This window comes from Cenococcum geophilum (genome assembly GCF_001692895.1).
Source record: "Cenococcum geophilum 1.58 unplaced genomic scaffold K441scaffold_19, whole genome shotgun sequence".
In the NCBI taxonomy this organism is placed as follows: Eukaryota; Fungi; Ascomycota; class Dothideomycetes; order Gloniales; family Gloniaceae; genus Cenococcum; species Cenococcum geophilum.
The window spans coordinates 579,224-594,732 of NW_027137577.1; the positions used below are offsets into that span (position 1 = coordinate 579,224).

At 34.5% G+C, this 15,509-nt stretch overlaps 1 protein-coding gene across 1 annotated transcript; it reads right to left on the reverse strand.

The window, feature by feature from the left end:
* Positions 1-12,089: 12,089 nt before the first annotated feature.
* On the reverse strand, positions 12,090-13,286 carry K441DRAFT_558906 (uncharacterized protein; the record flags this gene model as incomplete). Its single annotated transcript, XM_067643425.1, has 5 exons — positions 12,090-12,350; positions 12,483-12,546; positions 12,569-12,624; positions 12,649-12,706; positions 13,219-13,286. Coding segments are annotated over 5 exons (507 nt in total), but the record flags the coding sequence as incomplete, so codon positions are not given.
* Positions 13,287-15,509: the final 2,223 nt, after the last annotated feature.

Sequence of the window (15,509 nt, forward strand, 5' to 3'; positions counted from 1 at the left end):
CTAGCCTAGCCCTCTAGTATTAAAGGTAGGAAACACTAGGAAGGCGCCTACGTCCCCCTAGCTTATCGCCTATTGTTTCCATTCGTATAACCTAGCGTGCAGTTATTCCCGCAGCTGTTAAGCCCTTACCTTCCGTCTCCTGTATTCAATGCAGTCTTCTCTCTCCTACGCCTTATATGTGCTTTGGTAGTAGTTTACACATTTTATTTAGTCTTAATTTAAGTAATGTTTTATATTATAGGGGCCTGTACAGTGGCCGTAGTACACCTATGCTGCGTATATAGATTAGGTATATCCCTATTATATATAGCAATAGTATTATTTTAGGCATAGTCTATGGTTATAGAGCCTTGTATTGTATATAAGGCCATTTATAATTATTCCTTTTTAGATAAGGAGTTTTTGCATTCTTAGTATATATATGCTGACGATAAGGGAGCTATATATTCGTCTAGCGTCTCCCTAGCGAGTCTTTAGCGACCCTTATGTCCTCTTATTATTCTTATTATATGCTTAGTTTGCATTTTCCTATTAAAGTCATTGGATTTAGGTGATTTTAAGTCCTAGTATAAGGCGTTCCGTTTATCTTACTATCTCCTATATAATTGCTGTATTATCCGCCTAGCGTCCCTTTTCTACCCTAAGGCTTATAGGAACCGCTAGGACTTTAACTAGGTAATCCTTACGGAGTACTTTTATACCAATACGTTCTCCTAGCCTATCCCCTACCTTTATAGCTTGTTCCTTTGCCTATTAGTTCTTTAGGGTGACTCTAATATCTCCGCTCTTAAGGTGTTAAACTATAATAGCGTCGTAAACCTCTTTGCGTATCTCTATAAGGACTTCTATTTCTAATTATCCCCTAAGCCCCTCTACTTATTCTATATTTGGTTATATTATAATTATATACCCGGTTGTTAACTTAAGGGGGGTAAGTTCCCTATGCTATAAAAGCGCAGCTACAGCGGCCTAGGTGCGGTTCGCCAGTAAAGGGGGGTTATACTTATTTTTAATTTTACTTAGCCGTTAGAGGATTTAATTAAGGGTTTACTGGAGGGGCGCCTAAGGTTCGCTAAACTGGCGGAGCCATTCTGCTAGCTGTATTAGTTCGTTATAGCTAACGGTTACTCCCTTATAATTTTGGATACTAAACGCGTCCAATAGGCTTTATATTTTATCAGATGCCTTCTTAATAGAGGTATTTCCGCTTTATAGTATGGTATTCGCCCGTCTTTGTTGTGGAGGGCCATTGCTAGGCGTAGTTCTAGCGGTCGCGCGCGAGTGCGAGCCACCGTCGTTCGACGTGTGCCTCCCCTGCGATGCATGCATCTCAAGGGGATTCTCTGGGTGTTTTTTAGGGTTCTTTTGGTTGGTTTTGGTTTTTTTGGGCCGGGTGCAGTAAGAGCTCCTTTTTCTTAAGTAAAGCGTTAGTGGCTAATACTTCTAGTATCCTTGCCATTATTAATTAATTAAATTAAACTAGAGCTTTAATATTGGCCTATTACCGAATTAAATTAAGGCCTCCTAGGGAGGCACCCGTTTAAATATAATTAGGGCCTTTAATTAGGCTAACCCCTCCTCTAAATTAAATTATATACTAATATAGGCAGGTAGGTAGGTAGGTAGGTAGGTAGGTAAGTAGGTAGGTAAGTAGGTAGGTAGGTAGGTAGAAGAGGACCGTCGCTAGAACTAGACCACCGTCGCTAGAGCTAGACGACCGTTACTAGAGCTAAATAACCGTTATTAGAACTAGACGACTGTTATAAAAGCTAGATAATAATAACTAGCTAGCGAACGCTATAAATGATTTAATTAATTAATTGAATTAAGGTACTATAAATAGGTAGGTATAAGTAGGGAGATGCTAACGGGTAGGCAGATATAGATAGGTAGGTAGATACTAACGGGTAGGCAGATATAAATAGGTAGGTAGATATAAATAGGTAGGCGATATAGATAGATAGGTAATGTAGATAGGTAGGTAATATAGATAGGTAGATAATATAGATAGGTAGGTAATGTAGATAGGTAGGTAATATAGATAGGTAGGCAATATAGACAAGTAGGTAATATAGATAGGTAGGCAATGTAGGTAGGTTAGTAAGTTAATAGGTAGATAGGTAGAAGAGAACCATTGCTATATTATATTAAATTATCTAAAATAATATTTATTTTGCTAGTCTTATAAATAGCTTTAAAGTAGCTTTTATTTATTTAAAATATGCTATTAGTATAAAAGAGGTAAATATAATTATGGTTACTAAATGCGTAGATTGCTAGTAGGTTGCGCGTAGGTTGCGCGTAGGTTGCTTATAGGCTACGCGCAGGCTACGTGTTAAAAAAACACGATATAGGCTAGTCGGTCGAGTTGCTAAATGCCCTTAACTACGCGCCAATTGCGTTAACTACTAACCATTAAGGCCATTGGTAGGGTACTATATTTTGCCGATGTATATGCAAAATATATAAAAATCCAAAGGAAAAGAATTGGAAATACCCTATAAGGATATATTAGATAATAGATAAGCAATAATATAGGAATGCTAAATATATATATAGATAGCATCCAGTAAAAGTCTAAGAAAAAGGAGATTTAATACTTTAGCCAGGAAGATTCCTTATGGAAGAATACTTAGACGGATAATAGTAATGGAAATGCCTAGAGAACACGTATCTATAGTATATTAAGGACAAAAAGCAAACTAGGTATTAGCTAAAGAGTAAGCTAAGTATAATAGGATTAAGCAGCTAATAGTTAGGAAAAGAAGAGGCCTATAGAACTAAAGGGAGCTAGTAGTAAAGCCTTAGACCCTTAAAGGAATTTAAGGACAATATCTAAATTTATAAGTTAAATGGCAAGATTAGCAGTTTAAAGCGCTAATAGATAGTAAAGCGACGCGAAACTATATCTTACTAGCAGTAGTTAAGAGAATAGGACTACCTTATAGATAAAAGGAGTAACCTTACCTATTAGTTACGATTTTAGGAGATCTAATAGCCTATAGAGAAGGGATTATTAATCTTAAAATAGGACCTATTTAGTTAACCATTAAAGGAAAATAAATTAAGATATCTTTTAATATTCTACCGTTAGAACGGGATAAGGCAGTATTAGGGATACCTTAGTTATAGGAATATAATCCAAGAATCGATTAGATTATAGGTTAGGTCAATATTAGAAATACTTAACGCTATAAAATGCAACAATAAGCCAAGTTAGTATAGTACTAAGTTAGAGTAATATATAAAGAGACTAAGCAAGGCTTAAGTTATATACTAAAGAGATACTATAAGTACGGTAAGAAACTATAGTTACTAGAAAGTAAAAAGCTATTAGATTATGCAGTATAGGACTATAAGATAGAGTTAGAACTAGGAATAAGTCTAAAGTTCTTTCTAATCTACAAGCTTACTAAAGAGGAAGGTAGAGCATTAAAAGAGTTTATCTAGGAAAATCTATAAAAGGGATATATTAGACCATCGCAGTTATTAATAGGTTATCCAGTACTGTTCGTACTAAAGAAAAATAGCAAACTAAGGCTGTGTATCAACTATAGACAATTAAACAGCATTACTAGAAAGGATAGGTATCCTTTACCCTTAATTAGTAAAATCTAAGATAGGATAGGCAATATATAAATCTTTACGAAGATAGATCTAAGATAGGCGTACCATTAGATTAGGATTAAGGAAGGTAACGAATAGAAGGCAGCCTTTAGGTTAAAGGAAGGACTATATAAACTATTAGTTATACAATTCGGGCTTATAAATGTACTAGCAATATTTTAAAAGTATATTAACAATATATTAGGAGAACACTTAGACGAATTTATTATAGTATACCTTAATAATATTATTATCTACTTAATAACTAAGGAAGAACACGGGGAATATATTAAATAGATCTTAAGGAGACTATAAGAAGAACAAATGCTAGTAGCAATTAAGAAATACAAGTTCTTTACTAAAAAGACCAATTTCGTTAAATTTATTATTAAACTAGGCTAACTTAGTATAGATCTAAAGAAGATTAAGGCTATAGTAAATTAGCAAGAACTAGAGAACATTACACAGTTAAGATTATTTCTAGGGTTTTGCAATTACTGTAGAAGGTTTATAGCGTAGTAGTTAAAGGACATTAAACTATTTACGCGATTAACGAAGAAGGAAGAACTATAGGTATAGGAAAAGAAACAGCAAGAACTCTTTAAAAAAAGTTAAAGGGTTATTTACCTAAGAGCTAGTTCTTAAAATCTATTAACTAGGACTAGAGACAGTTATAAAGACAGATGCATTAGACTATATACTAGGGGCGTGCTTTATACAGAAATATTAAAATAGATAGCACCTAGTAGCATACTACAGTTAAAAGATAACACTACTAGAGTTAAACTATAACATTTATAACAAGGAGTTATTAGGTATAGTTATAGCATTAAAGGAATAGAAAGCATTCTTATAAGGCATAAAGAAACTATTTATAGTTAAGACAGATTATAAGAACCTAATAGGATTCCTAATAATAAAGGAACTTAACTAAAGATAGGTTAGATGGGCAGAGATGCTTATAGAATACTATTTTAAGATTTAGTATACTAAGGGTACAGATAACATAAGGGCAGACGCTCTAAGTAAAAAGGCTAAACTACAAAATAATGAAAAGCTATTAGGGGCTTTACTGCGAAAAGATATAGACGGATTAATCAGGTATAATTATCCAAAAATCGCAGCAACTTAAAAAAACAATAAGTTAGAAAAAGTCTATAAGACACCGGAAAGATTTTAGGTATAAAGAATTCTAGAAGCATAACTAGAAGATTTACAGACGGATATATATAAAAATCGAGAAGTAAAGTATATCCTAAGAAGCATAGTAAAGCAATTCGTGGAAGAATTCTATAAGGGATTAACTTAGGGATATAATGGAGCTACGGGCTTAGTGTTAAGACTCTAGGAAGAGTATATTATTAACGGAATCTGGAATATTATAAGAAAAGTAATAAAAGAGTATCTAGATTGCTAAAGGAATAAACTAATAAGGTATAAGCTATATAGAGGGCTACAACCTATTAAAATACTAGAAAAACTATAGGAGGTCATATTATAGGACTTTATTATTAAGTTACTAAAGTTAAGAGATCCTATTACTAGATAAGATTATAACGCGATCTTAGTAATAGTAGACAAGCTTATAAAGTGGGGATACTTTATAGCGTATATAGAAGAAATATCAGCGGAAGATATTACTAGAATCTATATTAAAGAAGTATTTATAAGATATAAAGCACTAAGCAAGATTATATTAGATAGGGATTTAAGATTTATAATAGTATTTTAGGAAGTGTTCTTAGCAGAGTAAGGAGTTTAAGTAGCAACTTCTACCGTATATTATCTATAGACAGACAGTTAAACGGAAAGATTAAATTAGACGCTAGAACAGTATCTAAGGCATTATATTAATTATACATAGAATAGTTAGGTATTATTATTACTAGTTATATAGTTTACATATAATGCAATACCTTAAGAAGGAATAGGTATATTACTATTTAAGGCGAATTACGGATATAAGCCAAAAACATCGTTATTACTATAGTAAGTAAGAAAAACGAGTAGTATAGCTAAAGAGAGAATAAAGACGTTAATAAATCTTTATATAGACCTTATAGAATTAGTAAAGAAAGTATAAAAGAGAATAAAAAGGTACTATAATATTAAGAGATCTAAGGGACTAGATCTTAAGAAGGGAGATAAAGTATAGCTACTATATAAAAATTTTAAGAGTTAATAACTAAGTAAGAAGTTAGACTACGTTAGACTAGGACCTTTTAAAATTATATAGAGGATTTTACCGGTTACGTTTAAGTTAAATCTACCAGCTAAAATAATAATCTACCCTATATAGCATATCGCAATGCTAGAACCAGTATATAGGAATATTAAGCCACTAATTTATAAAGCAGACACGTATAGAGAACAGGAAGAAGACAAATAGTAAGTTTTAAAGATTATTAGTTATAACGTAATCCACGAGCAAGCTGGCCACACGAGCATCCTGGCCACCTCAAAACTTACTAAATTCCACCAAATTCATACTTTAATATCTCAACAACCACTTAATAATAAATTCTAATAATTTAGATTTGGACTTTTATATACACTCTACAGCTTCTATTAAAGTTGCATCGTAATTGATTAAGTAGTTTTTAAGATATTATAATTTGGGGGCCAAAATAAACCTAAATTACTACGAATTCGTATATCTTAAAAACCGCTAAATTAATTACAATGCAACTTTAATAGAAGCTGCAGAGCGTATATGAAAGTCTAAATCTAAATTATTAGAATTTATTATTAAGTGGTTGTTAAGATATTAAAGTGTGAATTTGGTGAGTTTTGAGGTGGCCAGGATGCTCGTGTGGCCAGCTTGCTCGTAGATTACGTTAAGGATATTAATAACAAAATATAATACGAGGTTAAGTAAATAGGCTATATTAAGACTACCTAGAAACCACTAGAGAATTTAAAAAACGCTATAGGAAAGGTATAGGAGTATTAGAAGAAATTAGGTTAGGCAGTATTAATAAAAAAGGATCGCTAAAGAATAAGTCACCTAAGGGGAACCTAAAAAGAGCAGTTGCCGAACTACTTAGATCTATTTCCTTCTCTATTAAAGGAGAATCTATTCTTTTATTACCAAGTTCCTATAAACCTTATTTTATAAGCTTCTACTCCTTAAAATAAACCTTCTTATAAACCTTTTTAAGATAGATTAACTAAGCAGACGCCGCAAGATAAGACTTAAGAGCCCGTTACTAAGTATCGGCAGCCTCCTATTCTGCGTTATAAGAATAGCGCAATTCCACTAAAGTAATAGACAGTTTATTATCTAGCTACGCAGTAACAGATTAAACATAAGATCTTAAAATAAATTAATTAGGGAACTAGACGACTATTAAGAGTAATAAGTTGCGTATATTTGGTATTAGAAACGGAGTAAACGTTATAGGATAAATAAATATTTACTTTAGTGCACTTTAAGTAAGAGGACGGTTATTATAAAGATAGGTTCGCTAACGCAATATAAACTAACCCCTTTTTTAAACAGCAAGAATACGGAGATAGTATAATCTCACTAAGAGACAATATTATAGCAATAGTACGAATACAACAAGTAGTTAAAGAAGAAGAAATTGCTTTAGGTATAATAAGTAATAATATTAACCAAATTAATTAGACGGATATTATACCTCTAATAAATAACTTAAAGATATTCTAAATCTTTAAGGACAAAGATAGAGAAGAGGGAGATAGTATTATAGACGCTTTAAGTATAATATTATAACTACTTAGAGAAGAGACGGAAGAAGCTAGTTAGTTAATTTAGGTATAGTCTAGGATAGAGCCGATAGAGCTATATAATAAGGAATAGTAACTAAGGTTATATAACGTAATCTATATAATCTATATAATCTATATAATCCGTAATAGAGTAAATAAAGTATATATACATTACGTACAAGAAGGATTTTATAGGAGTTCGGTTATGTATTTAAGGACCCTTAATCCCTACCTAGATAGTTCCTTCCTTATAGTAATTCTTAGAATATAATTAAAGTTAATCTGTTAGGCAACCACTCCACCAGTTATTATTACTTATCGACTTTTATACTTGCATTTCCTACACACCTAGCCCAATAACAGGACCTACCGTAGTTTTTACTACAAGGTTCCGTTATATAAACGCCCTATACTTCTAACGTAGTAGGGCCTCTATTATACCGTCTGCAACTATAGTAGCGGTAGATATTTAATTAATGCTAATTTAATTATCGCGTACTTTTTAGCGTAGCTAGTAGTAGTATATATTAACGTGTTAAAACTTTATAGATAGTTCTTATTCGTCTTTTATAAATAGTTAAATAGTTTATAAATTATTATAGTAAATTATTTACTCCTTATCCAAGGACAATTTAATTTCCTTAAAAAAGCAACTCCATTAAATTAACTCCGTTCCCGTATAGGATAGAGCTATAGGCTTTACCTTTATACTTAACTTTATTATTAATATCTTGGTAATAGAGCGCCAATTAATTACTTCTCTAAATAAGGTAAAAAAATATCCTTCCATACTATATCTACTTATTAAATTGTCTTTAAACGCGACGTTGCTTACCCCTATAAAGGCTTAGCTTCCTATATTTTATCTTAAGTATTTAATTATAAGGGTCCTAGTTTAATATAGGTAGGAAATTACTTATTAGGCTACTGCGTTATATAGAGATAAGAAATTATATAGGAACTCTAATAGCTTACTTAAAGCTCTAGCTATATTAGGTCTTATAATATAGATAGCATAGAATAATAATTTAACTATCCTTTAATATATATAGGTATCTTATTTTAAAGCTTCCTTTAAGTTAGGTAGAAGCTTATTAGTACCTATAGGCGTATTAACTAAACGTATATTAGTTAGGTAAAATATATTAGCAATCTTCTTAATATAGAAATTTTAATAGAGCTGAAGCTTCCTTTAACCTATATCTCTTATAATTTAAATTCCTAGGAACTAGGATAGATTACTTAAATCTTTTATCTTATACTTCTTTATTAGTGCTTCTTTAAAGCCCTAAAGCTCTAATTAATTTTATTTAGTAGAGGCGGTATAGATATCGTCTACATAGAAGAATATAATTAGTAATTTATTATAGTAGAGGCACGGTTCCTCACTAATGGGTCTTAGCCCTAATTTAATAAGTTCTTTATTAAAGTTATTATACTAAAGATATAGCGATTGTTAAAGTCCATATAGAGCTTTATATAGTAGTAGATATTTGCCCTTAATAGTAAAGTTAAGCTTTAAACTTTATTAGATATCCATTAGTATTTATCTTATAGGTAAATACTTATATAATAGACACCGTTTTAATAGATAGAGTTTTATCTACAATTTTAAATGTTCTATAATTCTCTAGATCTATACTTCTTTATAGTAGCTACTAGAAACTCTGCCCTATTCCTATTCTAATTGCCTATTACCTTATAACTTATACTATTTCTATTACCTATTACTAACTAAGTAGCAATATTAATAGGGTGGTAGTAAGGTAACACTTTTAAATTGTCGTTAGTATTGTTGTTGGCCTTTACTACCTACTTAGTGTATATAGTGAGGCTCTAGAGCCTCTTGCAATAAGATAAAGTTATTATTCTTTTAATCTTTTAGTCTTTTGGTCGACCCTATTTAATAGTAATACACTGTTTTCTTAAACGCGTTACCTAATACGTAAAGTTTTTAAAAAGCTTAGCTTAGAGTAGATAATATAAATATTTAGGACAAATTAAAGGAAGGAGGATTAGACCAAGATCGATAGGGCCTACTATTACCCTTTTAATTTAATGTTTTTGTCCTAAATTGTTATGTCTGTGTAGTATAGACTATGCATAAATATATATCCCTTACATTAATAATTATATATTTAGAGTTGTGGTCCATACATAACCGATTAAAAGTGGGCAGTAAGAATTCTATTAAGAACACTAATATAAAGCTCGTAAGACTCTTATATATATACCTAACTTTAGATATTAAATACGGCACTAAAATGGTGCGGAATCGCAAATCTAATAATAAAGACTTTATCCCGTAGACTTAATACCCTAATTAGGCAATATAGGCGAAGATAAAGCCTCCCCTAGCGCTATTAGTACTTCTTAACTTTAACCTAGTTCCTAATAATAATAATAACACCTATAGACGTCTAAATATACCAGATAACGTCGATGCAAGCGATCCTTACGCGATATTTAAGCTCTTTTTTATAGATAAGCTCTTAGATAAGCTAGCGGAGTTTATAAATAAAAACGTAGAGCTTTATCTAATACCCCTAGAAAGTTAACTAAAAGACTCCTCTTAGATATAGAAACTAGTATATAGAAAGGAGCTCCGTGCGTATCTAGCTGTTTTACTTTATATAAAATTTTATAGTAAACTATTAACAGAGAACTACTAAAATAGCTTCTTAAGTAATAGGCCTATATATAGCGTTAGGGAGTTTATAGACTACAACCACTAGTAGTAGATTAATCGCTACGTTTACTATACTAAACCTAGATAATAAGATAAGCCTTTTTAGAACATATAGCGAATAAAGGAGCTTAGTAAATACCTATACCTTTACTGCTAAAAGCTTTATAAGCCTAGAATCCACCTTATCGTTAATAAATTAATTAAACGCTTTACTAGCCGCGCGAGTAAGATTATAAATATTCCCATAAAATCTATACTTAAGGACTTTAAGATATAGATACTAGGCAATTAAGGCTACGTTCTTAATTAGATATTTTATACTAAAAGCGCTAGAAAAGGCCTATATAATTTAGATACGTCTTTTATTAAAGATAGTTTTATAAAAACGGAAGCGGTAGTGCTTAACTTGCTATTATAGGAAGACGCCAAAACTAAAGAATGTTTCTATTCTCTATACCAGCGTATTGTTTAGCTTAATAGCCTTTTTACCACCGTTAAGTTACTACCACGGCTTTATAAGGAAGGAATTGGCGCAGCAAAAACTATATAGACGATAAGAATACAACGTAAGTAGTAGGAGGAAGGCTTAACAAAATATAAGGAGTATATCAGCTCCAGCCTTATAGACCTTAAGCTACTCTATAAAGGCCAGATTCCTTAAGGTATACTATATATAGAGCCTTTAAATAACGGCTAGGTGCTAAAGCTTGCTTAAAAAGACGCTAGAGTCGTCTTATTTATAAGTACNATTAGTAAAAGTATGTCTATTTAAATGTTAAANCTTAATACTATTACTAGGGTTCTAATAACGTTATATATTACTAGCTTTNGAACAGATAATAAGGCTTTANTAACTGNTCTTTAAAATAGNTANTNGAGCCTTATAGACTCGTAAGCTTTTTAGCAACTAGTTAAGAGCTTTACCACCTATTTTAACATTATTAGATCTTTATAATTACTTCNCTAAAGGTATAGATAATACGGATTAAATAAGGTGTTATTATTTATCTTTAAGACGGTACTGGAAGACTTAGAAGCCTCTATTTAACTTTCTCCTTAATATAATTACTGCTAACTNTTATAAATNATCGTTATTTGCCACGCCTAGATAGCTNTATAAGGCTAGCTANAAAGCCTTCCTTAAGANGCTTATCCGCGCCCTCTTTAAGTAATTAATTTAAGCCTTAAATTATCCTTAAGTCCCTCGTTAAATTATATAGCAGCCTATAGTGGAACATAAATATAAGCCAGAGAGGATAAGNNACAAGCTTTTTACTTATTCNGCATGCTTATAGGTAAAAAGGATAACTTTAATCGCAAGGATTAGGCGCAGAAAGCCTCTTATAGAGCCTTTAAATAATACGGTAAGGAGGACATTAAATAGCAATAATAGGGGGAGGGGGAAGCAGGCACTAAGGACTTATTTTGGCTATAGGCTCTATTAAATACCGCTCTATAAGGAAGGAGGCTATTAGCAGGAACATATTAATTAACTAAATACCAAGAATTAAGCTTGTATATACGAATATTATATTATCTAAGGCTTTAATACTTTTAGACGTCGATTTTAGTGTTCTCGTATACGGGCCACAACTCCGAGCACACTATCGGTGTAAGGGATAGTCTTCACCCTTAAGATAGCTCCTAGTAATTACTATTATTAGTCGCATTAAAATAGGTCAGGAGGCTACCCAACATCTTTATCATCCGTTATATCGCGTGGGCTCTAGACAAGCGAATTCCGATGGCTTTACTGGTCTTTAAGAATTTATCAAATGGGAGGTTCTTAAATAATGAGCAAGAACAGGGAAGCGATAACCAATAGTAACGCCTCTAAAAGGTCTGCTAACAGTCTAGACTCTGTACCAAAGTCTCCCAGATACCGCTGTGGAACTAAAAGTAGCATCTTGACTACTTGCGGACTCTCGCTCACTCGTGAAGCCGTTACTTACTACTCTTTATAAGTGAATCCTTTAAGCTGGCGTCGGGTTCAAAGCCGATATAGCTTCCCCTCATCTTCAACCCCTTTACGTCGAAGCCGTCCGTTTAGCACCCAATATTACACATTGGCGACCACGGCAAAGACCACTGCCAGTGATACCAAAGCAACGATAATTGTCCAGCCGACTCTGTACAATAGTGCATTTTTGGCTTGAAATAGCTGACTCCCAATTATGCCTAACGTGTTTGCCGACATGATGAAAATCGCCAAGGTAATCGACCTTTCGCCTACAGAGCAAGCATTTAGCGCCATCCAGGAGCCATTGATAGGATCTTTTAGGCTATGTAAGTATAGCGGTTCAGATTCTAATTCTAAGTACTTACGCCATATACTGGAGCAGGCAATGGCTGCTGTCGATCCCGAATGTCAACTTATCGTCATAAGAATGTATTGGCAGGCGGCTTCCGAGCACGAAGCAAAAAAGTTAGCGCAATAAACTTTTTCTTATACCGTAAATCCCCACCAGAGAAGCAAACCGAAAACCACCTTAGGGCCTCTTCTACCCCATTTATCTCTGTTTCTATTAGCATCATCACTTTCCTAAATAGGCGAATACGCACGCTGTAACACCCCAGGTAACGTTAAGAATTTGCTAAAGCTATTATCCAATTAAAACCATTGCATTAGCCTTCAGCCGGCCATAGCCAAGACCGTTAACGATAGTCGGAGTATCCCTTAACCCGTCAGGGCAAGCAGAGGGAAAGGCCCGTACGCGAACACCAGAACAACGCGTTATCTATCCCTTCCGCTGGTAGCGCCTTACAAGCGGACTGTGCGTAAACACCAAAATTAAAAGTACGCGTATAGTCACGGAGTCTCGATCCTATTGATTTTATTGGCCAGCTCTTATCAATAACAGTAGGACGAAATATACCAGCGGAAGGGATAGCGGTGTTCACGCACGGTCCGCCTCTTGCAGGGCGCTACCAGCGGAAGGGACATAGAATTCAACCATCAAATATACCACCACCATGCCTTCTAATTACGCTAGAATTGATGCAGATCTTGTTTAGAAGACTCAATATAAGATTCTCTTAAATAAGACGGCGAAAAAAGCCCCTCGAAGCCTTGGCCACTCCCCAAATTGTGTATTTCCGAGCACGGCTAACGAATCCTACTAATCTGATTGGTGGGCTCTTATCGATAACCTACGTGCCCAAGTTAACGGGTTAGGGGATAGGATCACATAGTACTGGAAGGAGCAAGTCCAGAGATTGTCAGAATTATATAAGGTAACAGTCTCCAATTTATAAGCTTAAGCGAGTTAGCTATTCTCACAACTAACGAAGTAGTCACGACGTACTGTGAAGAGCCACTGCCAGCCTCCTAAACCACAGATACCTCGCACGTGCAGGCTATTTAATCCATGTCAGCGCTTCAGAGGGAATTGCGGCAAAATAACACGTTCGCTAATACTCCATATACGACCAGGCCGCTACAAGGTTGGGCGAACATATTGCCAATAAAGAACCGCGCGAATTACTTACATCTCGCGTGTACCATTATGTGCTAGTGTAGAGACTAGCCGGAATAAATCCAGATTCACAGTCTAACGGTCTCAGTACACTAAGTCATTTAGATTTATCTCAAGAATATAGTTACCCAGGTAAAAGCCTAGTTACGAGGTATGCTGCCAGCCTGTGTTGGAATGCTTAGAATATTACCACAAGGCTCCTAGAGGCAAGCTTAGTCCTATCCTCTACTGCCTATATAAGGACAACTCGCCAGGCAATTATTTGACCGCTAATCTATAGCGTCAGTCCGATCCAATAGAGCCATATTACTAGGTATCTAAATTCATTTGCATTAGTTCATCACATACATAAACGGCGTTAGCACAAATACCTTAAGGACAACAATGCCTACGGAGAGAAGCTGCTGCCCAATATTAAATTAGGTTTGATTGATTCTAGTGTCTCAAAAGAAGAAGTCAGTTAAGGCGTTCCCGCTGTCAGAGTTCGTTAGCATGGGGATGTCCTTGAACTATACTAAGTGTTCTCTTATATATATTTCCTTGATCAAGTTAGAGCGAGAAGAATGCCAGCATCAGTAACGGTATCACAATTCGATCAAGTCTATTACGATCAGCAGGAAGTTCCGCTGTGTTTAAGGTCGTTAAGGTACTTTCTAACTAGCCTCTTCTCGTCCGCGACACTCTAATTTAGTGATGTAACTGGTCTGGTTGGTTACAAATTTGACCTCTGTAACCAACCGATAACCCATTTAAAGCTCCGAACCGGTTCGCGAACCGGTTTAACCGGTTTAACCAGATGATATTTAATATATTGTAAGGCTTGGCATAGTGTTGAGTTATAATTAATCGTCGACAACGATATATTTGACAGTGTCTTCCTTATCGCCCTCGTCTTCCTCCTGGCTCTTATTGCTCTTATTACCCTCATCGTCCTTATCGCCCTCATTGCCCTGCCCTTCTTGCCTACCTCCTTCACCGGCTTCCTGATCTATATTGCCCTGTGCATTAAAATCCTTTTTAGCAGCAGCTTCGGCGGTAGCTTTAGCAGTAGCCTCTTCCTTATATAAATTATTAACGTTAGGATTAATGCCTTTCTTAAAGGCCTTTGGCTTCGGGCGTCCGTACTAAGATTTTAAGCACTTATTTGCTTTAATAATATTAGCTTTAAAGCGATTATAAGTGTTAATAACTAGGTGTTTTATAGAGCTAAATACTCTCTCGCACTTAGTGCTTATAAGTAGTATAGCTAGTATATTAAGGGTAAATTAAGCGAGCTCTGGCTGTAAGAAATATTACGAATTCTAATAAGCCAGAGAATCTAGAGTAGGCTTAAGCTTAGTTCGAATATAGGCTTAGTAGGCGTTAATTCTTATAGTAGGCATAGCCTTAATCCATTTATGCGAGTGTAGCCCACTAAAAGTTTCGCCCTGTATAAACTTAGTAGTAGATAGCTCTTAGGCAGCCGCGGCTGCATATTTACCTTTATATTCCTCTAGCTAGAGGTCCTCTATAAGGCCTTATATACCAAAATCCTTAGAATCCTTAGGGCTACTATATAGCCAGTTTATAACGGAACCTTATAGCAAAAACTACGGTGGGTTCTGTTATTGGGCTAGGTGTATAGGAAATGCAAGTAATAATAGTCGACAAGTAATAATAACTGGTGGAGTAGTTGCCCAACAGATTAACTGTCACGGCACTGACCTGACGCATACTGTTTCATACTGTCTCGTACTATTTCCTACTGTTGGCTGGCCCACCACTAGCGACTTGGCGGCCGGCCCTACTATTTATATACAATACCCCCTTTCCACCTTCTTCCCCTCTTCATACTATAACGTAGTTATTTAGTCTACTTTATTGCAGCACTGTGACAGTTTGTGGTATCTTTAATTTACGCCCTATCGCGATCACTAATTCCCCGTACCTTAGCCAATTGACCTCCGCCCTAGAGCAATCGCGACCTACACGCGCCCCTGCTAAAACCAACACATCCCCAGCAT